Source organism: Oryza glaberrima, chromosome 5, assembly GCF_000147395.1.
Source record: "Oryza glaberrima chromosome 5, OglaRS2, whole genome shotgun sequence".
In the NCBI taxonomy this organism is placed as follows: domain Eukaryota; kingdom Viridiplantae; phylum Streptophyta; class Magnoliopsida; order Poales; family Poaceae; genus Oryza; species Oryza glaberrima.
The window spans coordinates 12,917,085-12,943,471 of record NC_068330.1 but is presented as its reverse complement, the minus strand read 5'-3'; the positions used below and the strand labels follow the sequence as shown (position 1 = coordinate 12,943,471).

The following is a 26,387-nucleotide window of genomic DNA, read 5'->3' as shown; positions in this document are numbered from 1 at the left end:
AGGACAATGGGCCACTGAACTAACTGTTTGCTTCAAAATAGTGTAAGTATTAACAACTGTACTCTGTTCTCTTGGGATTAGTTTTAGGATATTTGTGACTTTCCAATCATATAGAGTTAGCACTTCATTGAACGAAAGGAAAATTTTCATTGAATATGTACGACTCAAGAAGTTTGACAAAGCAATGAATTAAATAGGGAATATATTTCGTTGAACAGGAATATAAGATTTCAGTGTAACAGTGTTTATGAGCAGTCGGTACAGATAATATAAGCTTACAATAGTGTCAGTTACATTGAATCCAACCAATCAACAGCAATCTCAGATAATAAATCATGTTTTACATACGCTTAATTACATGCAATTCAACTAATCAACCGGCCATTCCAGGACAAAACTATAGTACTATACTATGTCTCGCTTCTGCATTGCCAGTCTAACACTACAGACTGCTACAGAGCACAATGTTCAGTGCTGATATCTTGCTATCTTCAGGACACTAGCCTGCCGACAGATAGATCAAACAGCTGAGAGCCTCATCAATGCTATCTGGAGATTCAAAACTAGACAACGCCGGTGCTTCATCATAGCTTCAGGCATCAACCAGTAAAGAGGAATAAGCATCATCAGAACTTTTTTGTGATGACAAAAGAAGAGTTTCATTCTCAAGAGGCTCCATCAAACACATCGCAAAGCCACAGCAAGAGAGGTTTCCATTCCAGTGTCAGATCGATACAAATTTCATACACCAGAGGATTCCATTTCAGAATCCAGATCGACACATATTTCATACACCAGAAAGGCAGAAAAATACTTCTTCATTAACTTCCGGATTGATACAGATTTCGTACACCACAAAGGTTGGAAAAGACTTCTTTATTATTTTCCAGATTGATATAGATTTCATACAACAGAAAGATAGAAAAAAGGACATCATTAACATTTCTTTATCTACTTCCAATAAGATGGAAATTCAAGACAGGGATTGATAATTTGACAGAGCTAACAGTTGCTAAACATCCTATGAGTAAAACTGGTGTTTTTTTAACTCTACTCATGGCCGCTGATCGAACTCTTCCAACGCCGGCTGCATCTTCTCCACCCTTGCCTCGTCTGATCGAACTCTTCCAACGCCAACTGCATCTTCTCCACCCTTGCCACCTGCAAACAACTCGTAGACAACAAGCAGCAAAAGAAAATACATTATGTAAATAATTGAACCAGTGGATGCAGAAATCGTGGACCTAGTTGGCGACAACTGATGGCGGCGGCAAGGAGGCCCGGACGCGGCGGCGGTCGTCCTCCCCTTCTCCCTCCACAGCTTCTGCCGCCGTCCTCTTCCTACCACCACCGCCGCCGCCGCATCTCCCGCTTGGACGCGGCCCTCGCTCCAGGACACGGCAGAACCAGTCGAACTCGTCAGCACTGACAAACAGGCGGTAATCGACGACAATGAGGAAGTGCCGTTCGAGGCCGGCCATCTCCCTGGCGCAGATCGCGGCGTCCGAGCTGGTCTCGAACACCACGGTTCACCTCGTCGGGAGCCTGTCGATGGGCCCACCGAACTTGGCGCCCACGAAGATCGCGACGGCGACGAGGCGGTGCGCGGTGGAAGGATCGACGAGGATCCCCGCCTCCCGCGCGGCGCCGCTGCGTATGAACCGGAACAGGTAGATCCCGGCGAGCACGTAGCACGCGCCCTGGAGCTCGATCACGTGGCGGACGCTCTCCCGCTGGATGAAGGTGTGGATGCGCTCCAGGAACTCACCGATCCGGACGGTGGGCGTCGCGCCGCCGCGGAAGGCGCGGATGAGGTCGGAGTCGGCGTCGGCGTCGGCGGCGGCGGCGTGGCGGAGGGCTTCGGCCTCCACGAGCGCGGCGAGGAGGGATAGGGATCGAGGGATCCCGCGCTCGTCGTCGCGGAGGACGGCATGATCACCGTCGTCGGGTGCCACGGCGTCGGCAGCGGCCATGGCGGCGGAAGGGTCTCGCGGAAAGGGACGGATGATTGCTAGGGTTTTGCTTTCGCGCGCGGGAGGGGATTAGGGGGGTTTCAGGCTGGAGGATTTGATAGAAGAGAGGAGGATCGTGCGCATACTGTACTTTTCTAATGGGCCGCCCAGTCCGCCACGACCCGAGATCGGTCGGGCCCAGCCCACGTGCTCCCCTTACGGCTCAGGCGCAACCCAATAAGGGTCGGCCGGTCGGGCCGTGCTGGGCCACCCCGAAGGCACGGGAATACGACAGCCTGTAGTGCTTTTTTTTTTTAAATAGTCTAGTTGTCCTCTCTCCTTTTTAGGTTGTGACTTATATCGATAATCCTGTTACGCTCGTATGCGCTGGCAAACCAAATCATGTTAGGCTGGAGGAGGGCGCGAGGGAGGAGAAGGACGGTGATGTTACGGCGGTGACGGCGTGCGCGAGGAACGAAGAGAACAGGGCATGGCCGCGCGCAGCGCACTGATCGTGGTGGAGAGGTTAACGGAGAAGGAGGCAATGGCATGGGAGGGATGAAAGAGGAGAAAAGGCACCGACGACTCTTGTACTTCTCTGGGCGCCAGATCTGCCAGCGAGGAGACTGGGGTCACCGAATCCGGCGGCCCTGGCCTCCTTACTTGGAGATCCGGCGGCTCATTGAGAAGGAACGGTGGTGGCAGCATGGTAGAGGAGAAGGGAGATGCGGCGGCGACGGCGCACGCGAGCAGAGGAGGTAGGCTGAGAGGGAGAGAGGGGAGTTGGACGTGCGGAGAAGGAGAGGAGAAGATGGTGGTGGCAGTGGCTTGCTCCCTCGCTTCCAAGGCACTGAGCGGCCGGATCCATCGAGGGGAGACCAAGCGCCGGATCGACGGCCTCTCAGCGGATCTGGCACTACACCAAGCGGGGTGGAGAAGATGATAGCGGTGGCTCACGACACTTTCGTCCGGGCAGCCGGATCCGCCTGCGAAGAGGAGGGGGTCGCCGGATTCAACGCCCCCGGCCTCCCCGCTGGCAGATGAGGCGGCCTGACTGGGGAGAGAGGGGGCGGTGCACTGTTGGCGGCTGTTAAACGTCGATTCTATACCGCCAACATCTGCATAAAGTTCAGATAATAAAACATCCAACATAGTGATAGGTGCTTAATCTCACATATTCCACAGTGTTGGTGTATAATTGTATGTACCTAGACACTGTTTCTCACTAGTAAATGCTCTCTATTCTGGCCTATCATTTGCTTGGTATCCTTGGATGAACCGGAGAAAGATCTGACCACACACGTTCCCTTGGATTCGATACCCTTGGAATACTCCATAGGAGAAGTGCTACATCGGTATATCCGTGCGCTTGCGGATTTTGTCTATGATCGTAAGAAATACCAACATGCACCGGCGGCGAGAGGAGAGTGAGGAGGCGACACGCGTGAGGAGAGGAGGGCGAGGCGGGGCGAGCGAGAAGAGAGCCGCGCGAGGTCAAGGGCAGGAGGCTGAGGTGGCTAGGGTTCTTGGCAAATCCAGGGCATCCGTTCCTGATCCAATGATCTCACGATGGTGGAAGAGCAGCCACGCTGGGACACGTGGACAGCCATATAGTCCCTCACGCGTGATCGAACGGACGATAGCAGCGGGAATGGGCGCACAATTAATAGGAAGTGCAGGGGGGTTTTTTGGAAAAAAAATGACGTGGCATACCTAATTATCTAGAGGTGAGTGGTGTTTCTGAAAAATTCGATGACTTGACGAGCTAATCCTCAGCCATTCCTACGACGTTTAAGTAAATCAATATATGTCACTATAAAAAACATGACATGGGTACCCCAGACCTAAGGAAAAGATTTTTGAAATTCTAACGACTAACCACCGGTCACAATGTTCCTACAATCTATGCCATTCAATATCAACATTAATCAATATGAATCCCCAAAATATTCACAATACAACGGCTCTACACATCCATCTCAACTTCACCCTTAGCAAAATAGTGCATAACTTACAAAAACAATATGAATCCTCTATACTAACATCAATATACAACTATAACGTTGCATCCTTACCCATATTCCCTAATCCACACCACACCCCGAGCAATATTTAACAACCAACGATTTCAACCAAAATACTCTAAAAAATGAGGGAAACATTGGGGAAATTAGGGTTTTTTGAGGGGATTTACCTTGCAAACCAATATCCAAAGCAATGCCCACTAAATAGCCTTCGATTTGAGGTGGATTTGAGGGTATTTTTGGAGAGGAGGAGAGAGGGCGACGCGGGGGGCGAAGAACCCTAGCTTCTATGGGGAAAAAAGAGCTAGGGTCGGGCTAGGGCGGCCCGGCCACGACATATATGCCGCTAGCTCAGCGCCAACGGGCCTGGCGCTGAGGTCGCCGCCACGTCAGTGTGGGGGAGCGGCTGGGCTGCCACACTGGCAGTGCTCAGCTCAGCACCGAAGCGGTTGGTGCGGATGTGGCCAACCTCAGCGCCAAGGTGCTTGGTGCTGAGCACGCGACCTATTTTTGGTTGAAGTTTTTTGTGCGGGCTAGTTTCGCAATAAGTTTTTCAAAAGGGCCAATTTGTCAAAAAAAAAGGGGGACTTTCAAGCTCCGTTATGCTACTAAAATCCCAAACAAATCTAGTTGAACCTTCAATCTCTTGACATGCTTATTAAGATAAACTCCCTGTCAAACAAGCACATATGAAACAAGGAAATGCTTAATTATTCCAAAAGAACATAAAATCCTTACATGATTTTGCCAAAAAAACAATCCCCAGCAAATCAATCTGGCACCAAGATCTGCCCAAGAAGAAATCAGACATGGTTAATTCTCCTCTCCCCCCCCCCCTCCTCCCCATAGAAGATCGATTTGGTGGTCGAATCTTAGAGCTCTTGTCGATCTCTCTTGTAAGCGAGTAAGGTATGACGGCAGCCAACAAGGTGGGCGTTTGGTACAGTGATCTAAAGTGAGAAGACTCTAAAGCAACTGAGCATTTTAAGGTTGAATCACAAGGGTTAGGAAGGGTGTACACACCGTTCGTTCTAAATCTCCCTCAAACATACCAGATCTGCCATTGTGTCTCTAGCCGTACCCACGTAGGGCTCGAATATTCGTTAATTGGTGCTACCTGTGATTTGAGATGGATATGGTATGGCTATATGATGTTATTATTTAGGAAAAAGTACGAATTACCCCTTGAACAATCGCGGTCGTTTGAGTTACCCCCCTAAACTCCAATACCAGTTGTTTTTAACCCTAAACTTTACAAACCGGATGAATTACCCCCTAAGTCGATCCAGGGCAGTTTTGATCCTACATGGATGCATACATGGCACTCTAGTTAGCAAAACAAATAAAAAAGATATGGGACCCACTTGTCAGCCAAAACAAATAAAACATGGTGGGACCCACCTCTCTCTTTCCCCTTTCCCTTCCTCTCAATGTCTCTCTCTTTCAGATGTCGCTGGGAGCGACGACTAGGTGGCCGGTGATGGGCGCGGCGGGTGGAGGGTGGCAGGCGTGGCGGAGAGCGGGCGACTAGCGTGGCGGGAGCACGGCGTCGCCGCTGAGGGAGTCGCACTCGAGGCGGAGGGCGTCGTGGTGGGTGAGGAGGGCAGCGAAGTGGCGAGGGTGTCGATGGCCGCGTCCACGACGGCGACGCACGAGATGGAGCTGCATAGGAGTACCGACGACCGCTGCTCATCCCTTTCCTCTTTCCTTCTCTTCCGACTCCCTCCCCTTTCTTGCAGTGCAGCGACAGTGGTCGGGGCGGAGAAGGCAGCGGCAGCAGTCCGGGCAGAGAAGGCGGCGACGTCGGCGGTGGTCCGGACAGACAAGGTCTCGGCGGGGAAGGGCGGCTGGTGGGCGCGGTGGGGAGGGCAGGCGGTGGACGCGGCGGGGAGGGCCGCCAGCTTCCTCAGAGCGTGAGTACTCTATCGTGCGCAGCACCAACACCGCCACTGCTCACCACCGCCTCCGCCACCACTCACCTCCACCTCCACCACTGGCTGCTCGGGCGAGTTCCACCTCAGCAGCCCGCCGCTTGGGCAATCTCTGCCTCCGCTGCCGGACTCCCGAGCGAGCTCCGCCTCTGCCGCCGGCCGCCCGAGCGTGTGCGCCTCCTCCGCAGCCGGTCATCCTAGCGTGTGTGCGAGACGGCGAGAGAGAGGGGGGGGGTTGGGTTGATGAAGGGTTATGACAGGTGGGCCCAGGGGTTATTTATTTATTTTCTAACTGGATTGCCACGTTGGCGCCACGTGTACAAGTTGAAGTCAAAACCGGTCAAAAACAATGTTGAGGGGGGTTATATGTCCGGTATTAATAGTTGAGGGTGTGATATATCTGGTTTTGTGGTTCGGTGGGGTAATTCATACTGTCGCAATTGTTCAGGGGTAATTTGTACTTTTCTCTATTATTTATATTACTTTTAAATAGACTTATAATCCCCAACCCTATGAACTTTACAATACCGTTTAAATTACATCATAAGATGGTTTTGGACGGTGGTTTTACATATTTTGATGCTTAAACAGACAGTTTTTGAATAAAGAATATAACATATGTATATATGCTCCATAAAAATGTCATACTAGTTGGTATTCGTTTTCAAGTGAGAGCAAACATAGGGTAAAAAAAAGTATTTAAGTGAAGATTTTTAACATATATGTCTAATAATTTAACGTTCTACAAATTAGATAAAAAACCATTTTAGGGGTCATATGAATGGTATTATAAAGTTTAGGGTGTCTGGTTTTAAAATTTGGGATACTGTTTCTTCTGGTGGAACCAGCCCACCCAAATTCAGGATCTAGATTTGAGACATATATGTCGGTCTAGTAGTTTTTCGGAGATGCTCATAAGAGGTATGATATGTGTACATTTATAAGGGTAATTGTGCGTGTGTTATGAGCATCTATGTTTGTACTATGTTTCCTTAAGAAACATTAGGATACTGAATGTGCTTTCATTTAAAGTTCGGAGGATATTTGGACGTTTTTTTATAGTTAAATGACTAATAATGGACTTTCTCCTAATCAAATCGTGCCGAGCCCACATAAACAGAATCTCAGCCTGTCTGTTCTCTGTTTGGACTACTCCCCACCGGCCAGTGGCCGTCGCGCCGTCGTCCGCCGCACCACTCCATCTCCGATCTCCCTGAGTCGCTGGGAAGGCTCCAGCATGGTCCGGCGAGGAGCCACGACCCGCGGCACATCGACATATCGGCGGCGGGAATGGTGTGCTTTGTCGCCGTCGTGGGGGGGCACGGCCTGGAAGCGGATCTCCATTGCCGCAGTCGTCTCCAAGGTCTCGGGCGACAAGCGCTTCGATCTATTTGTGACCGAGAAATTGGAGCTCGAACAGCCATGGCGGAACCCGTGGGCGAACGAGCAATGCCCCCCCAACCCAGGCGTCACAGCAAGGTAACCTCCCCTATTTATTACCATGGAGGCCTTGCTCGATTGTGCACTAGTTCCTCCATGCGTGATCTTTTTCTCTCTGCTGAATTTGGCCTCACTTTAACGAGTCTAACGAATCTGCTGATGCTAATTGGTGCAGGTCCTGACGATGTTGGAAAACCATAAATGTAGTGCCTCAGTTTTATCATTGAATTGGACTAGTCACTAATGGGGTGGGGCATCTTCTGCATGTGATGTTTAGTTTCTTCAGATAACTTTGCTTTCATGTTTGTTTAATTTTAGATTTCTAGGTAGTACTTCATTTTGCAAAAGATGAGAAGATTAAACTTGGTCGAAGTCACTTGGCACAAATGATGCTAACAAGGGGCGCGAGGTACATTGGAGGGTGAGTAACCCAGTACGATGTACAGCCACTGCTGGAATTATATGTATAACCGCTCTGCATATATGATCCAGGAGCCAGCACTGACTGGAAGCAGGTCTCCAGTGGCACAGGCCTCTACAAGGTCTCCGATGGCTTGTTGAGCAATCCGACCCCAATATCCTGGAGCTCTCTGGCTGTTAGCTTCCCTTCCATCTCAGTTTACCATGGGAAGACCTTACCTTCCTAGATTGTGCACTACTCATGTTGACTTCAGTATTATCTCATACATGATCCTCTTCTCTCTGTTGAATACTTGAATTTGGTGATGTTCAAATTACTTCAATATTAATTAACTCTGCTGATGCCTGTTAGTACTGAACAACTTATCATTTTGGAAACCATGGCTGTAATCTTCTCCAAAGATAAAATTTACAGTCAAGAATTTCTGCTTATTCAATTAAGAAGAATAGAAAGAAGCACTCATAGAGGTTCTCAGTTACAATTTGGATGAAATGGATGCCACAACTAACAGTAATAAAATTGCTAGAACTAGTTATGATTCATTTTCTTAGATACATTTTATCAGGACATAATTATAGGTATCCATGGATTAGTCTTCTATCTCCTTGGATTGCCCCCCTCCCAGTGTATAATGCCATTTCTTTTTTGGACAGATTGTGCCAGTTGAATCTATCCATCAAGGCCAAATCATGAGCAACCAATTTTCCATGTATGAATGAAGAATTTACACTATTTGGCTAAATGGATTGTAGTCTCATCCTCCATGATCCACAAGTGAGCAAGATGAATTACATGGCCATCCCATGAAGGTTAACCTCATTTTTATCAGTGAATTGAATTTTGAGGGTATGGCTTCTTCTGCCTAAGATGCTCAGTTTGTTCAGAGACTAATATTTTTTTTTAATTTACATTGTTACCATCAATCTGCTTTAATGTTTCTTTAATTGTATTCTGTAGATAGTACTTCAGTTTGCAGAAGATGTTCATATCAAACTTGGTGTAAGTCACTCGGCACAAGTGCTGCTGGCAAGATAGTAGAGAGTAGAGAAACAAGGCTGGACTGGAGAGTACCCCAGTACAATGTAAAACAACTGCTGGCTAGGCTTGTTGAAACTCTAGGACATATATGACCCGTTTGCGTAAGTGGAGGTGACACATCTTGCTGGAGTTGGCTTGTAGACAATAACCCAAACTGTGTTTTTAGAAAATTGTGGCAGTGTAGTATTTTGCTGCTCGCTTTAGATTGCAGTTAATCAGTTTCAAAGGAATCATACTGTTAATCGGTTGAGCACAGAAGGAGAGGCCCTGGACCATGGTGGCATATCGGATGAGAGATGATGTAGATGGCATTTTCAGATCAGTGGCTGAATATATCATCGGTGATGGAGCTGATAACAGATACTGGACGACAAATTGGACGGGAAATGGTTGCTTCGCCTGGAGGTGGCCTATCCTGTACTCCTATGTAGGACACTCCAGGTTGTCGGTCGCCCAGGCCATGGTTAATCATAGATGGGTGCGAGATTTGCAGGGTTCCTTGTTCAATGAAGCCTTGGGTGACTTCTTTCAGCTTTGGGACGAGGTTCATGATGTGGCTCTACAGCCTAATGCAGATGCAATCAGATTGAAACTGACTGGAGATGGGCAATTCTCGGCTGCCTCGGCATATGATCTTTTCTTCATGGCCAAAGAGGACTGCCCTTATGGAGAGATGCTGAGGCACTCCAGACTCCAGAGCACCATTGAGAGTCTGTTTTTTCATGTGACTAGCCCTGAAAGGAAGATGCCTAACGGCAGACAATCTGGCGAAGAGAAACTGGCCCCACGATGAAGTCTGTCCACTCTGCCAGCGAGATAATGAGGACTGCCACCACCTGTTCGTGGCCTGTAATTTTACAATCGCGGTTTGGCGGTTGATGAGGAGCTGGATTAATGTTGACTTTCCAATCCCTGGTGATGAAGATCAACCGCTCACAGACTGGTAGCTTCGGGCCAGGATGCATTTTCATGTAATGTAAGATGTAATTGTAAGTATACATCCTGGTACTTGACATGAATTAGGGGAGCTGCAGCGCTGTTTTGCAGCTGCTAGCATGTTCTGTCAATTGATGCAAGAAAAGTGACAGGGTGCCAGTGGCACTCATGTTATCTGAAATGGCTGTTCTATGTTCTCTGAGCTTATATCATGTGTCATCCACTGTGGTAAAAAATCTTTTGTGTTGAGTGATGAACTGATGATGAGCTGTTACATGTTATCACTTTCAGTCAATAATTCAGTAACAATGGTGCATGGTCATAAGCATTGCTCATGTTGAATCTGAAAATGATGTTTTTGGAGCCTGCTGTCAATTCTTGAAGGATTATACCAATGCTGATTAAACCTGAAGGATGAAAATACTTGTTTTCATTTCAAACAGCACAATGTTGTACTCTGTTCTGTTCTGTTCTGTCTTTCCACATCATGAAATGTGGAAGAAACAACTTTATTGAATATACACCACCCAAAGTTTGACAAAGCAATGAATTGAATAAGGATTATATATTCATTGAATAGTGATATTACTTACAATAATGTTACTTACATTGAATTCAACTAATCAACAAATACCTCAACTAATATATCACATGTTCCGCATATGCTTAATTACATTCAATCAGCTAATCAGCTAGTAATAAATACAAGTTGTTCCTGGACAAAAATCCTGAACATCTCGCCTCTGCACTAGAGAAGAAAATCTCTGAAGAAATCTCTTCCTGCAACTACAAGGGCAATATCTGTTGATCACTTGCCAACTCCATGACGCCTAGTCTCAGTCTGCGGGCAGATCATCTAGCAGCTCGTCAATGGGGACGTCCAAGCAGCTCATGTCGACCGTGCTGAAGTCCATGCAGCTCAGCACCTCCTCGACGCTCTCGTGAAACTCAAAGTCGGACAATGCCAGCGCCTCGCCGTCCATGGCGCCCGATGAGGAGTCCAGCGCTGCACCGCCACCGAGACCGGCTTCCTCTGCTTGAGAGACGAACAAGTCGGGCATGTCGATTCTCCGAGGAATTTCAGGAAGCAGCAGCCGATCCTGATCGTCGCCCATCACGCCATAGGAGTTTCGATCGCTGCCATTAGAGTCATCGGCGAGGTCCCTGAGCAGAGCAGTCTCTGCATCGCCGATGGCATCTGCTTCCTCTGCGGCTGGCAGGTTGATCAGGCCGGGAAGATCACGGAACACCACCGATGAATCGTCCATCGCGCCGGAAGAGCCCTGGTCAGGCATATCATCGAACAGCTCGTCCATGGGGTATCCGTCCATTGGGAAGCCGAGGCTGCTCGCCTTGGCAGTGGCGAAGTCGATGCAGCTCAGATCCTCCTCGAAGCTCTCTGGAAACTCATAATTCGACAATGCCAGCGCCTCGCCGTCCATGGCGTCAGATGAGGAATAGCTCTCCGGCAACTCAAAATCAGACAATGCCGCAACCTCGTTGCCCATGAAGCCCGACGAGTGGTAGCTGATCGCGGGCACTGCACTGGCTTCCTCTGCTTGGGAGACGAACAGGTCTGGCATGTCGTCATTGATTGTCCCGGGAAGGTCAGGAAGCAGCAGCTGATCGTCGCCCATCATGCCATAGGAGTTCTGATCGGCGCCATTAGAGTCATCGGCGAGGTCCAGCGGCACTGCAGTAGGGGGAACGAACAACTGTGGCGGCGGCAGCGGCAGGTGCTCGTTGAGCAGAGCAGTCTCTGCACCATGGCTGGCATCTGCTTCCTCCGCAACTGGCAGGTCAATCAGGTCGGGAAGATCACGAAACACCAGCGAAGAATCGTCGATCACGCCGGATGAGCCCTGATCGGTGCACTGATCCACCACCGATGCAGGGCCAAGAACGGGATGGGGCAGTGGCCCACGCTCCTCGAGCAGAGCCGTCTCCGCCATGGAGCGCGGGGGCGGCGCGCGTTGTAGCTCGCCGTCGTCGTCGCCGTGGGCTCCCGGACATTGGGGCTCCCTCTTGCGCTTCTTGCCGTAGCCGCTGAATCGGACGCGATACAGCCGCAATTGGGACGAGGCGAGGCCATCCGGCGCCGTCACCGCGTACTCGTGCATCACCCATCCCGAACTGCCCCTCTCTCCGTTCGCGAAGAAGCTGAGCACGTACTTGCGCCACGCGATCTCCAAGCCGCCGCCGCCGCCGCCGCAGCCGTCGTCGGGGACGCAAAGCCTCTCGCCGTCGACGCACGTCTTCTGCCCCTGCCAGAATCCGCCGCCCTCAACGGTGCGCTTCTGCCGCTTCCCCTTCCCATTCTTGGCATGCGCCTCCGCGAAGAAGAAGGCCTCGTCGCCGCGGCCGTGATCCGCGATAAGCTTCCACGGCGGCGCGCTCAGGGGATCCGCCTCGAGGATGACGCCGTCGAGCGGGAGGGGCTGGCCCTGGAGGCGCCGGAGCAGGTACCGTCCGACGAGGTCGTGGTCGCTGGGATCGAACTTGAGGCCCGGGAGGAGCCCATCCGCCGTCGCCATTGCTGTCTGGATCGCGCGCGGCGCCTGAGGATTTCTAGGGTTTTGGGGGGAAGGAAGCGTGGGCGAGAGGAGACGAGGAGCGAAAGAAAGAGCGGTGCGCGTGGATCCCCTTGGTAAGGCGGCGGGATTTAAATTGATGGAAGGCGGTGACGTCAGCGTGAGACTGCGTTGCCACCACGCGCGAGCAATGGTTCAGGTTTAACGGCAAATGACTTGATTTTGGAACTTGTTCGGATTAATTTCGAAATTCGAGCAGAAATTGAATTATCGCTCATGATTCTTTGGCCATGATGATTCTGATATCTGAAAATGCTCTCCGCAGCCTCCAAGTGCCAATTCCTGAAATTCTGAAAGATTTTACACATGTGCTGAAACTTCTGAAGTTTTGGAGGGGAATAAACCTAAGGCCTGGGGACACTGGGGTAACTGAAGGATGGAAAATGAGTACTGCTTACTTCTGAAAATCATGTAACTGATGGTGAAAAATACAACACAGAGTATAGTATAATAGATGGTTTTAATAAAATAGAGTATGTAGATTTGATGTTGATCGTGTGTTCATTCAGTTTCGAAATTATGTCAAAGATGTTCTTAGGGGAAATAGCTTCCTTTTCTCAACATTGTCAGCATCCTTCTGGTGTTTTACACTTGTCAGGACCCCAAAGTTCAGAAATGGAAAACATTAGGAGTCATCACTCATCAGGATTCAGAGAAGTTCAGAAAAAATTTTTGTAACACCGTGAAGTCTGCAGGCATTGTACTGGTTGAGTAATTTCACTTGTAGGACATCTTACGGCCGAGGGGACAAGGAATACATGCCATAGAGACCGTGCTGCTGGAGTTCTTTTCAGTAATCACTGTTATTAATCATTTGTCTTCTACTTTTTAGGCGCAAGATTAAAATTATGAATAGAATTTACTTCTTGTTAAATGTGATGATGCTGTTAACACTTTAAATAAGGGTTATTGTAATGAAGCAACAAGGGATGAATCCAACAGTTTGGCTCCATTAGGCCCTATCCTACCCTCGGAATTGTCCCAAAAAGAATTCAATTATATATCTCAGATCAAAGCAAATCAGCCGTTTCATGACAGACCTGGAGTGCCGTGCTGGCTGTTCGGAGAAGATAAACAAGAGTGAAGTGCTACCCTACAGTTCTGAATGATTTTACTCGCGTCCTGTTCTGAAATGGAAATACTCAGCCATCAGAATTCAGAGAAGTTCAGAAATACTTTTGTAATAGAGTGAAGCCCGAAGGCACCTGAAGGACACAAAATTTAGAAATTTGAAACCATTCACAGTCATCAGAATTCAGAGTTCAGAAATATTTTCGTAACATAGTGAAGGCTGCCAGCACTGTACCGGTTGAGCAATTTCACTTTAAGGACATCTGATGAACAAGAGGACAAGGAAGAGATGGCCTAGAGATTGTGTGTAGTTCTTGTCGGTAATCACTGTATATATTAATCATATATTTTATGGTATATGCGTGAGATTACAATTCATAATAGAACCAAGAAATCTCAAACAGGCATATTACAATTTTTTCTTAAATTTTTATTGATGTTGACAAATAGCGGGGAATCTGAGAAACATTAAAAAAAATTTGTTTTAGGAATTTTTTTGGTTTTCTCACAATAAAATTCTTGATTTAAGGACATCTGATGAACCAAGAAGTCTTAGGATTTTTTTTGTTTTCTCACAATAAAATTTTAAACTGTGGACATGAACCTGAAAGCGCTATAATGCTTAAATATTTTCTATATGAGCTATCCGATGACCTCAGTTTTGTCAGTGAATCGAACTAGTGGCCAGTGAGGATATGACTTTTTTCTGCTTGAGATGTTCAGCATTTTCATATAGTAATAACGTTTTTCTGTTGATTTGCTTACTCTTAATTTGCTTTTATGTTTGTTCAATTGTAAATACTACTTCAGTTTGTAATACATAATGGGATATGAAACTTGGTGGAAGTCACATGGAACAAGTGCGCTGATAGCAAGAGATACGAGGCAATTTCTTAACCGCAGCAGTTTCCACCCTTGCCAATAGTTTAGCACCACTCTTTTAGCTCTATGGCCAGAGAAGCAGACTAGAGAGTTCACCTGCCTAGGATCCACCACCACCGGACTTCTGCTCATATCTGTTGCAACAAGCAGCAAGTGCACATGACTTCATTTTTGCAATGAATCAGTTTTGAAGGAATCATTCTGTTCGTCTTCAGGACAGACATGTAAATATAATCTAAGATGTACTTGTCAGTACATATCCTACTATCTTGCATAATAATGGGGAAACTGCGGGTCTGTTTTTCAGCTGTTAGCATGTTTGTTCTGTAATTTGATGCAAGAAAAGTGCCAGGGTGAAGTGGCATTCGTCTTATAGGTGGCATTTGGAAACTTCAGTGCAAGTAAGAGGATGTGATTTTTGTTCTATATTTTCAGGGCTCATATGATGTGTCATCCATTAAGTCTAAAATGATTTGTGATAGGTGATGATAAGCCTTCTGTTGTATGTCAGCACTTCAGTGAATAATTCAGTAACAAGGGTGCATGCTTATAAGCATTGCTCATGGCAACACTGGAAGTCTGAAAGTGCTCTGATTGGACCCTGTTATCAAATCTTGAATCTTGAAGAATTATATCCATGTTAAGTAAACCTGAAGGGTCATAATATGCTAGAGTTCCTCATTTTCAATTCAAATAGCGCAATGTTGTGCTATCAGGACACTGGGCCACTGAACTAACTAGTACCATATCAGTATTAACAACTGTACTCTGTTCTCTTGCGATTAGTTTTGGGATATTTGTGACTTTCCAATCATAGAGAATTAGCACTTCATTGAACGAAAGAAAATTTTTCGTTGAATGTGTACGACTCAAGAAGTTTGACAAAAGCAATGAATCGAATAGGGAATGTATTCGTTGAACAGGAATATAAGATTTCAGTGTAACAGTATTTATGAGCATTCGGTACAGATAATATAAGCTTACAATAGTGCCAGTTACATTCAATCCAACCAATCAACAGCAATCTCAGATAATTAATCATATGTTTTACATACGCTTAATTACATGCAATTCAACTAATCAACCGGCCATTCCAAGGAATATAAGATTTCAGTGTAACAGTATTTATTAGCTTTCAGTACAGATAACATAAGCTTACAATAGTGCTAGTTACATTGAATCTAACCAATCAACAGCAATCTCAGATAATAAAACATATTTTACATACGCTTAATTACAATCAATTCAACTAATCAACCGGCCATTCCAGGACAAAAGTATAGTACCATATCTCGCTTGTGCACTGCCAGTCTGCCACTATAGACTGCTGCAAAGCACAATGTTCAGTGCTAATATCTTGCTATCTTCTAGACACTTAACCTGCGGACAGACAGATCAAAACAGCTTGTGTCGATGCAGCTCAGCGCATTATCAATGCTGTCTGGAAATTCAAAACCAGATAACGCCGGCGCCCCTGAAGATTCGTTCACATTCCTCTGGTTCATATTCATTCATTGCTTCAGGCATCAACCAGTAAGAGGAATAAGCATCATCAGAAATTTTTTATGATGACAGAGGTAGAGTTTCATTCTCAAGAGGCTCCATCAAACACATCACATCGCAAAGCCACAGCAAGAGACGTTTCCATTCCAGATTGATACAAATTTCATACACCAGAGGCTTCCACTTCAGAATCCAGATTGATACATATTTCATACACCACAAAGGCAGAAAAAGACTTCTTTATTAACTTCCAGATTGATATAGATTTCATACACCAGAAAGGTAGAAAAAAGGACTTCATTAACATTTCTTTATCTACTTCCATTAAGATGGAAATCCAAAACACGATAGAATTTGACAGAGCTAACAGTTGCTAAACATCCTACGATTAAAACTGGTTTTTTTTTTCACTCTACTCCGACGATGGCCGCTGATCGAACTCTTCCAACGCCGGCTGCATCTTCTCCACCCTTGCCTAGTCTGATCGAACTCTTCCAACGCCAACTGCATCTTCTCCACCCTAGCCACCTGCAAACAACTGATAGACAAGAAGCAGCAAAAGAAAATACATTAAGTAAATATAATTGAACCTGTGGATGCATAAATCGTGGACCTAGTTGGCGACGACATATGGCGGCGGCAGGGAGGCCCGCACGCGGCGGTGGTCGTCCTCCGCTTCTCCCTCCACAGCTTCCACCGCCGTCTTCTTCCTGCCACCACCGCCGCCGCCGCATCTCCCGCTTGGACGTGGCCCTCGCTCCAGGACACGGCAGAACCAGTCGAACTCGTCAGCACGGACGAACAGGCGGTAATCGACGGCAATGAGGAAGCGCCGTTCGAGGCCGGCCATCTCCCTCGCGCGGATCGCCGCATCCGAGCTGGTCTCGAACACCACGGTCCACCTCGTCGGGACCCTGTCGATGGGCCCACCAAACTTGGCGCCCACGAAGATCGCGACGGCGACGAGGCGGTGCGCGGTGGAAGGATCGACGAGGATCCCCGCCTCCCGCGCGGCGCCGCTGCGTATGAACCGGAACAGGTAGATCCCGGCGAGCACGTAGCACGCGCCCTGGATCTCGATCACGTGGCGGACGCTCTACCGCTGGATGAAGGTGTGGATGCGCTCCAGGAACTCACCGATCCGGACGGTGGGCATCGCGCCGCCGCGGAAGGCGCGGATGAGGTCGGAGTCGGCGGCGGCGGCGTGGCGGAGGGCTTCGGCCTCCACGAGCGCGGCGAGGAGGGAAAGGGATCGAGGGATCCCGCTCTCGTCGTCACGGAGGACGGCGAGATCGCCGTCGTCGGGTGCCACGGCGTCTGCAGTGGCCATGGCGGCGGAAGGGTCTCGCGGAAAGGGACGGATCAAGATTGCTAGGGTTTGGCGCGCGGGAGGGGATTAGGGGGGTTTCAGGCTGGAGGATTTGATAGAAGAGAGGAGGATCGTGCGCATACAGTACTTTTATACGTATCATTATAGATGTCCAAATGGACCGCCCAGCCCGCCACGGCCCAGGCACGACCGGGCCTTGCCGAGGTCAGTCGGGCGTGCTGTGTCTGCCCACAGGCTGCACCCATGGTCCATGCACGGCCCAATAAGTATCGGGCCGGCCCGAAGGCACAACAGCCCATTGTGCTTCTCTATAAATAAGTCTAATTCATTTCCCTTATCTCTTTGGAATAAGTTCACTTTAACTCCCTTAAAAGTGACCCAAATCTAATCCATAACCCTGAACCACAAAACCAGATATCTTGACCCCTAAACTGTTAAAACCGGTACAATTTAACTCCCTCGGTGGTTTTGGTGAGCAGTTTCGCTGACGTGGAGCACCACGTGGTGATGTTGACCTGGTCTTCGTCCTACGTGGCATTGACGTGGCGTTTACGTGTCATTAAAATTTAAAAAAATATATGGGCCCACTTGTCATTCACATAAAAAAAAATTGTGGGACCCACTGACCGGTGGGGCCCACATGTCAGTATATCACTTCCTCATCCTCCCGACCTCCCCCTCTCTCTCCCTTATCTCTCACTCCCTTTTTTGTTCATGAGCCCCAGCTCGCCGTGCCCCATGCCATCGTCGTCGAGCAGTCAGCTCTCCAGCATCGAGAACGCCGGCGCGGGCCCGGCGCCGCCGGTGGCCATCTTGCTCACTTGATCCGTAGCAGAGCCCATCTTATCCATCCTAGAAAACAAAGCCAACGCTTCCTGGTAGCGTCCAACTCGATGATAGCAAGCAACCATGCTTGATGAGCATATTGTGTCTGGGCAAGCAATCCCATCAAGCACCTTGCGAGCATTGGGCACATCACCACATTTGGCATACATGTCCACCAACGCCGCTTCGCAGAAGGCACTGGAACTGAACCCGCTCTTTGACCACATTGCAATGCACCTGCCTGCCGTAAGCAAGAACACCCAGCCTGGCGGCGCCACCACCGCTCTGGCTCGCCGACGCGGACGCCGCGCCCTAGCCGGAGCACTGTGGCTGATGCTGCGTCGTCGCCATCGTGGAGGTCGACCCCGACGCCTCGGGGCCCTTGACGCCGTCGCCGCCGCCCGGCCGCATCAAGCCCTGCAGCAGACGCGTGATGTTGTCCGCGCTCGACGCGTACGCCGCCGCCGAGCCTGATGTCGTCGCCCCGGCGCCGCGCACGCGGGCTCCGTTTTCGCCGTCGGAGAGGGGTCGAGGTCGAGCGAGAGCGCGTCGCGCAGCGCCTGCCGCGCCGTGTGGATGTCCGTCTGCAGCCGCCGCTCCCACTGCCCCTTAGGTGCGGCGGTGACCTTCATGCTTTTCCCGCAGCCATCGCCGCCCGCTGCCGCCACTATGGGCGCCGCCGCCGTTGTTGCCCCCGCTGCCGCCGGCGACCCCAGCTTGCCGAATGGGGAGGGAGAGAGAAGTGGGTCCTATAATTTTTTTTAATGATAAATGGGCTCAACATATTTTTTTAATTCTAATGACACCATGCGCCGCGGCACGTCAACACCATGTAGGACGAAGACCAGGTCAACATTGCCACGTAACGTGCCATGTCAGTGAAACCGCTCACCAAAAACGCCGAGGGAGTCAAATTGCACCGGTTTTAAGAGTTTAGGGGTTAAGATATCTGGTTTTACGATTCAGGGTTGTGGATTAAATTCACGTCACTTTTAAAGGAGTCAAAGTGGACTTATTCCGTGTCTTATATGGCTGCAACAAGTCTATTTTGTATCCCTCATTTCTTTGGACAATGTCTTATAAGGCTGCATTAAGTCTATTTTTGGTCCCTCAACTATTTTTTTAATCATGCCGTGCCGTTGCTTAGATTACACGGATCCTACTCTCCGTGTAATATGAACTTCGGGAAAAAATTATCTTGTCTACTTTGTGAATGTTATGTGCTTGCCCTTGTGCTTTTCAATACCCTACATGGTTTAGTATGTATCATGTTGATTGGATAGGCCTAAAATTCCATCAGATTTGAAGTTGTCATTCAAATTTGCTTGAACACCGGAAGTTCTTTGTCAATAACCCTAGAAGTTCCTGGTTGCCTGAGCTGCCAGTAAGTTACGGACCCTATTGAAATTAACTTCTACGATTGTTTTTAGTATTTTTCAAAAACGCCTATTTACCTCCCACTAGGTGACATCTACGAGCTTTCACGCTGCACCGAATGCTCGACCCGATCAGATCCGGGCGGGGATGCCAGATCTAGCCGCACGGGCATCGGATCTGATCGAGGCGGTGCCAAATCCACCGACACCATGCCAGAGCTTGCTGGCGGCTTCGTGAGCTCCACGTCGTCCCTCCCGCGCCAGAGACAAAGGGTTGTCGGTTTTTAGCCCTGCCACTGCCATCCCGACTTGTCGCTCAGTTTTCTAGGCGACGAGCTCTGGCGATGGCGAGGTGGGGAGAAGGGTGAGGGTGGCGGCGGGGGACAACTAGGGTTTTGCCCCGACCCACCCGCGTGTTTTCTAGTTTTCAAATGTAAATATCCTAGTATTACAGGAGTAATGGAGAACTGCTAGTTCTGTTTTGCAGCTGCTAGTGCTCGCATGTTGGTATCTTCAACGCTTATCTTTTGCTATCTTCAGGACACGAGCCTACCGGCTTTGGTGAAGTCGATTCAGCTAAGCACCTCATCAATTCCCTCTGTAAATCAGACAACACCGGCGACTCGCAGATGCTGCACCAGATGACTCGTGAAGATTTTGTTCATATTCCTCTGGATGAGAGACGAACAGGTCGGGCAAGTCGAAGATTTTGTTCATATTCTTTGCCCAATTGGCAGTCAGCCAGTGCCGCCCTGCCACGCGAGCGGAGACGCACGCAGCGAGTACTAGCAGATCAAACGCGGGCGGTTGCACTTGGAGTTGGAGGCGCTCGATCGGCCGCCGCGCGAACCGAGGACCCCACGAAGATCTGCTGCCTTTTCCACCGGCTTTGGACCGTAGAACGCGTACGTTCGGCGGGGCCGGCCGTCCAGTGTGCGCTGTCTCGCCTCGCGCGTTGCAGCTGCTTCATTAAACTTAGTACTAGATATATACCTGTTAATGAACTAAATTCTGCTGTTATTTTAGTTTAAAACTATGTAATTGTTTAATTTTTACTAATTGTAGTTATTGGGCCCTTTTTTAGCCATCGGGCTGTTCTTTTGGGCCAAAAGGTCAATGGCAAACCCGCTCGGTGGGTCCAGGCTGCCCACGAGCTGTCCTACGTCGTCTCCTTCCGTACCACTTCACACCACGCTGAGTCGCTGACCGTCTTTTGTTATCCTACCTGGCCACCACAGGTGATCGACCGGTGCCCGCGTTAACTCCGAACCACCCTTTCGGCTCGCCGTACCCCGATCGTCAACGAACCGCGAAAATACCGCGTCAATCCTTCGAGCTACCTAGAGATAGTAGCCTGTGTCTGCCCATTCAGAGGTTGCCGGTGCCGCGCGCATTCCCTCCTTTTTTTCAGTTGCACAGATAAAAACGGACACGGTCACGCGTACACACACGCCACGGCCCCATTCCCCTCCTTTCCAATTCGATCGAGCCAACGATTTCACGATTTCCCAACCGTGCGGCGTGCGCGCACCCGGGGCACGATCGTGCGCGGCTGCGCGCGCGCGGGCCGGCCAATTGGCAGGCAGCCGCTAGCTCCCCGCGCGGTAGCGGAGACGTGTACGCAGCGAGCGCGCGCGCGGGCGGTGCGGCTCAGCCGGCCGGAGTGTGGCGGCCGGCCCCGCGCCTTTTCCACCGGCTAATTTGGACCAACGCGTGGAACGCGATACGTTTGTACACCGGTGACTTCCAGTGTGCGCGGCTCTTCTCTCGTCTCGCACGTCCAGTCGTCCACCTGCTTCCCTTGACCTTTTTGCTTGCGTGCCCACCGACTCCTACACGTGGGACCCCCGGCCGGTAGTCAAACACTAGTAGAAGACGCGAGTGTGTTTTGCTGTTAAAGCCTCCAATTAACTTCTTTTTTGTGGGGGGAGACAGCACGGTTATCTTGTTTTCCTCCGAAAGTTAGGCACGCTCTTTCTGAGCAAATAATCCCGAAATGGAAGGAGGCTGCTACAAAAATCCCCACACATGTCCCAATTGGCCCAGACTCAACGAACTCATGCATGCAGAAATATAATACTCCCTCCAGTATACTACAACATCCTCAAGCAAGCAACCAAAGTCTACAGTCCACAAGTCCATAGTCCATAAGTCCACAGAGATAGCCATCGATCACATGATGATGATATCGTTAACAAGTCAATACGTGAGAACATTCCGACCCCCTTCCACCTCAGCCTCCTCCTTTGACCCTCTCCACTACTCCACACACCACACTCGCCACCACCACCACCGCTATATATATGAGCCAACGCGCGCCATCTCCACCCAACCAAACCATCTGCTCGAACTCCTCCTCCTCCTCCTCCTCACGCAAGCTTCCTCTCGATCGTCTTCGTTTTCTTGGTCGTCGTCGTCGTCGTCGCAGGCGAAACTATGGCATCCCGGAGCAGCAGCAGCCGGAGCCGTGCCGTCGCCATGTGGCTCGTGGCGCTCATGGTGGTCTTCCTGGTCGCCGGACCGCAGCCAGCTTCCGCGGCGCGGCCGCTCCGGCCGGCCGGCTGGAACGCGCCTAGCATCGACGGGGAGGGCCACTACGCGTCCGGCGTCGTCGACAAGTACGCGCCGCTTCTGCTCTCCATGCTGCCGAGGGGCCCCGTGACGCCGTCCGGCCCCAGCGGCGGCACCAACGGCGACGGCAACTGAGGAATGGAAGCCATGGAAAAGCGCCCGATTGGAGATCGAGGTGCAGAGAGGGAGATCTGCTGGTTCAATTCATAAATCATAGATGCCACGGATACCAGCCTTTTTCTTAATTTCTTTCTTTATTTTTTTTTCGTGATGTACAAAATATATAGAAAATTGGTAGAATACACATACTCATAGTCATAGAGCAGGGTGTATATATACGATATATATACTGTTATACATATTCTTTTGTTTGTCAATTGTCATAGTATATTTTGCTGTGACACCGTTATATAAAAGAGGGTTTACGTTTAATGAGAAGATCACAGTAAATATACGTACGTGCCAGTGTTCACCGTGCCATGAATTTTTTGTCTCTGTCTGTACCTGTGAATCTGTTATTAAAATATCCAATTGTGTACATTATTTATGTCTCGAACTGGCAAGCAGTATCAACTATCAAGAGGACAAGTCGATCGTGTGGGCTTGAGCCATATGCCGGTGAGAATCATGTAGTTTGCAGAGGTTGAGAGAGGGTACGTATGGAGGATTGGAGGCGATCAGAGAGGAAGAATTCGGAAGATTTAATTTCAGACTAAAATGGAGTTGAATTTGGGGAGGAGAGATGAAAAGGAAGGAGGCTGTTCGCCTTTGATCTCATCTGTTCGTTGAATTGTTCGCCTAGTGTTGATGGCTCCTTTAGACCTTGGCTCCTTCTGTGTGGGAGCTTCTTCTTTTATTTTTTAAAAAAACTCATCATTTATTTAATATAGGAGGTTACATACAACGTACATAAGTGAACATCACATATCAAAGATAGAGATCTTAATTTGCCTACACTAGAACAGGTAGATTCACATACAACATAATTGTTGAAAGACCCCTCAAAAATAAACAAGTTACACTGATGTTTTGAAAATAAGCAAAGAAAGGACTCCAAAAGAAAATCGAAAAGCAATCTAGTCCTTGCTTCACTTCTTCCAATCCGATGACCAAGACGATGAAGCTGACGGTGATGACAACGAGGAGGTTGACCGCAGAAGATACCATCGTGCCACAAACCCAACAGGCAACAGGGGCCTCTCACAAGTGGTGGTTGAAGTGAACAAGATAAAAAAGAGATCAGCCTAACCTAGAAAAATGCACCGCCAGAGACAAGTACACCAAATCGACAATAGCAAACTCACCGAAGATGATTTGAATGGCTAGCGACACCTCATCACTGTGGGGGAAGATGACCTCCAAACAAAGGACATATATGCTATGTGTTGACCCAAAACCAATGAAGAACCTGGTAGTGCCCTTTTGGATGGCGCAAGCCAGAGCAAGCTCTCGATTTGGAGCTCAAGCCATCTATGGAAGCAGGCAGCCAAGACGAAAAAGATGGATGTTGGCATCTTCATTGAGCTATTCAAGAAATGGGAAGAAGAAAACCTAGTACGAGATACTCGATTTACAACATGATAAATCTAAGTACAGGATAAACCCAACGGCTCACCGGAACCCCCCCTCCCTTCCCCTCGCCTGTGACCGCTCACCGACAGAGAGAGAGGATAAGTTCAAGCCCTGTCTTGTATGGGAGCTACAGCTCTCTTTTTTCTTTAAAGAGGAGCTACAGCTAATACTATTCTCTCTATATTAAAATACTTATTATTATAATGTTTACTGTTGTTTTAAAATAATAATCACGGTCACATTCCAAAACACTTTTGATTAAAATCTTTCCTCACTACCCCTTGTCATTTTGTCAAAATATCCACACCTCACTATAATCCATACCCTTAGCCGAAGAAAGTACTATTATACTTATGTAGTTAGGCCGCGTTCTTTTATAAGTAAAATGCATATTTTTATCTTGATTTTCATTAACACATATTTTAAATTGTTAAACGGTGTATTTCGTGCTAAAATCTTTTATTAGAAGTTACTTTAAAATATCAAATAAATTTATTTTTAAAGTTGCAATAATTAAAACTCAATCAATCATGCACTTATGACTTTTTTTTTGTTTTGCATGCTACTATAACTTAATCTCATTCAACAGTTCTTAATAGAGATACCTCGGTAATTTACTATAGCTTTTAAGCTTTATATTTTGTTTGAATGTAGTTAGAACAATAAATAATTTGAAAAGGAGGGAGTACGTCGGATGGGCCAGTCGAGTCATCAATCTACAATTCTACATGGTTCAATCTTTTTCGCTGGAACACTGCAGGCAGCCCAGCAGACAAAGGATGCGAGTATGGCCTGGTTTAGTTCCCATTTTTTTTTTCAAGCTTTCAACTTTTCCATCACATTAAAATTTTTCTACATATGCAAACTTTCAACTTTTCCGTCACATCGTTCCAATTTCAATCAAACTACCAATTTTAGCGTGACCTAAACACACCCTATGTGAAGTTGGGAAGCTCTGCCAGCAGCACCAGGGAGTGCTCTCGCTCAAGATGTTAGCAGCGCACCTACCTCCCCTGTCCCCTCCTCTGTTTTGAAAATGGAAGAGTACAATTAGCAAAATTTGAAATGTTTTTGGAAAAGTTGACTTCATTCGCAACCTCCAATCAAGTAGTCTTAGACCTTGTTTAGATGGGACTAAAACTTTTAAGTCCCGGTCACATCGGATGTTTGGACACTAATTATAAATATTAAACGTAGACTATTAATAAAACCCATCCATAATCTTGGACTAATTCACGAGACGAATCTATTGAGCCTAATTAATTAGCTTTCATTTATATAATTAGTTTTGTAAGTAGTCTATATTTAACACTCTAAATTAGTGTCTAAATATATAGACTAAAGTTAAATCCCTGGATCCAAACACCACCTTACTTGTTTGGTCAATTTGCAACATGAGTGATTAATTAACTTGCACTTATCTTATTATAGAGTACTCCCTTTATGTTAATAATATTTGTATTTTGGAAAAAATTGATGTTAAATTTTAATTTTTTTACTATAAATAATTTCTAAAATATTTTTCATAAAAGTATGGGAACCATATACATAAATTAGTGTTAAAATATTTTGATACAACTATATATTTGTTGATATTTCTATATATGTTATAAAAAGTAGTTATCAAAGTTGTCTTTTTAAAACCATATCCTTATCTAAAATGATCATTATTACTAACCTAGAGGCAATACTAATTGCAGTGCTGTCCACCTATATTAATCTAACCATTTTATTAAACTAAACCGACAGGACAACTACCAATTATTATTATTCCAACTAATGCCAAAATAAAAAGTTAGCACTTCCTTGTTGTACCATAAGGAGCACCCAAATTATCACATCTATACCACATCTGTTATTTCGCCTTAGTATTTACCATTATTAATCATTTTTATTGATTACATTTTAGAGGCGAATGACAAAGTTATCCCTAGCATTCCCTTTGAATCTTCTGAAGATGAAGATGAAGATAAAGATTAAGTGTTTCACGCAAAATGAGGTGGTAATAACGTGTGATTAATTGAGTTTTAATTATTACAAACTTGAAAAATGGATTAATCTGATATTTTAGAGCAACTTTTATATAGAAAGTTTTCGCACGGAATATATCGTTTAATAGTTTGAAAAGCATACCACGAGAATCTAAAATTTCATCCTACCTTTACATAAGAAACGAACGGGGCCTCACTTTCCATCCTCCTCTATCACACTCTTTTGCTCTGATGTTGATCCTGGCTGTCGTCTCTCCCTGTGCGTCTGGCTACTGGCATCACCACACTTCCCTAGTACTGTATAATTAAAATTGCATATATTTGTTTATTTAAGGATGGAGGAGACGGATGAAGAGTTTTAGGTCAATGGTGTCACTGTCAACTCTCATCAACAATCATGTCTTCAAGTGAACCATTAATGCATATCGACAGTAAAAAAATAAATGAGAAATTAAGTTTTCTTTTAAAAAATCGTTTCATCGTATCAATACCATTTGTCTAATTGGTAAATTAAATTGTAAAGCACTACATTAAAATTAGTGCTACATAAACATGTGTATATAGCAACATCACTATTTTTTTAAGGGTGAACCTTACACTGTGGAAGGAGATTAGGGGCTTGTTTGATGGAACTTTTAGCAGCTGCAACTTCTTTGGAATCAAAAGATCTCAAGAAGTTGTAACTCCAATAAATGAACTAGAAGCCTTCTCCACGTATTCTGATGGTTAGCAGCACCCAGCCTGCTATGCACCATAACAAAGAACATCCCTCAAGGGCACAAAATATATAGAAATAGTGCCAAACCAAAGCAAATTACTTCATATTAGAGAAATTGATCAAGTGCCCAACTCAACGGATAGGTGGGACTAAAATACTCGCTTATCCATTCTACTGAAATCTTTTTGGGCACGCTGGATTTGGAATGAACACAA

The 26,387-nt window shown here is 47.3% G+C and overlaps 3 protein-coding genes, 2 long non-coding RNA genes and 2 pseudogenes across 6 annotated transcripts; 2 read left to right on the top strand and 5 right to left on the bottom strand.

Annotated features, from left to right (window-relative positions):
- Nucleotides 1–1,244: 1,244 nt before the first annotated feature.
- Nucleotides 1,245–2,058, bottom strand: LOC127774286 (cyclin-P4-1-like; annotated as a pseudogene).
- Nucleotides 2,059–7,019: 4,961 nt separating this feature from the next.
- Nucleotides 7,020–9,072, top strand: LOC127775098 (uncharacterized). 2 transcript variants are annotated; one of them, XR_008017878.1, is made up of 5 exons: nt 7,020–7,386; nt 7,523–7,595; nt 7,674–7,768; nt 7,840–8,614; nt 8,726–9,072. It is a non-coding gene; the product is annotated as an uncharacterized LOC127775098 (long non-coding RNA). The 2 variants fall into 2 exon arrangements; XR_008017877.1 differs by having other exon boundaries at nt 7,666–7,768.
- Nucleotides 9,073–10,578: 1,506 nt separating this feature from the next.
- LOC127772870 (uncharacterized) lies at nt 10,579–12,276 on the bottom strand. The gene has a single exon (XM_052298854.1). It carries the CDS (start codon nt 12,274–12,276, stop codon nt 10,579–10,581), a length of 1,698 nt encoding a protein of 565 aa, XP_052154814.1.
- A 4,126-nt stretch (nt 12,277–16,402) lies between these two features.
- LOC127772957 (cyclin-P4-1-like) lies at nt 16,403–17,217 on the bottom strand (annotated as a pseudogene).
- A 660-nt stretch (nt 17,218–17,877) lies between these two features.
- LOC127774179 (pentatricopeptide repeat-containing protein At3g21470-like) lies at nt 17,878–18,576 on the bottom strand. The gene is made up of 2 exons (XM_052300456.1): nt 18,415–18,576; nt 17,878–18,159 (listed from the first exon to the last, which is right to left on the bottom strand). The coding sequence occupies exons 1-2, from the start codon at nt 18,574–18,576 to the stop codon at nt 17,878–17,880; spliced, it is 444 nt and encodes a 147-aa protein (XP_052156416.1).
- Nucleotides 18,577–21,665: 3,089 nt separating this feature from the next.
- Nucleotides 21,666–22,319, top strand: LOC127774628 (uncharacterized). The gene has a single exon (XM_052300908.1). The coding sequence runs from the start codon at nt 21,757–21,759 to the stop codon at nt 22,024–22,026; it is 270 nt and encodes an 89-aa protein (XP_052156868.1). The 5' UTR covers nt 21,666–21,756; the 3' UTR covers nt 22,027–22,319.
- Nucleotides 22,320–22,816: 497 nt separating this feature from the next.
- Nucleotides 22,817–23,536, bottom strand: LOC127774820 (uncharacterized). Its single transcript, XR_008017819.1, has 2 exons — nt 23,196–23,536; nt 22,817–23,088 (listed from the first exon to the last, which is right to left on the bottom strand). It is a non-coding gene; the product is annotated as an uncharacterized LOC127774820 (long non-coding RNA).
- Nucleotides 23,537–26,387: the final 2,851 nt, after the last annotated feature.

Excerpts from the sequence above, each read along its gene's own strand:
- LOC127772870 (XM_052298854.1), bottom strand. The coding sequence starts at position 12,276 with ATGGCGACGGCGGATGGGCTCCTCCCGGGCCTCAAGTTCGATCCCAGC.
- LOC127774179 (XM_052300456.1), bottom strand. The coding sequence starts at position 18,576 with ATGAAGGTCACCGCCGCACCTAAGGGGCAGTGGGAGCGGCGGCTGCAG. Across the intron at positions 18,160-18,414 it reads CGCCGGGGCGACGACATCAG|AGCGGGTTCAGTTCCAGTGC; the intron begins GCTCGGCGGCGG and ends ATGTGGTCAAAG.
- LOC127774628 (XM_052300908.1), top strand. The coding sequence starts at position 21,757 with ATGGCATCCCGGAGCAGCAGCAGCCGGAGCCGTGCCGTCGCCATGTGG.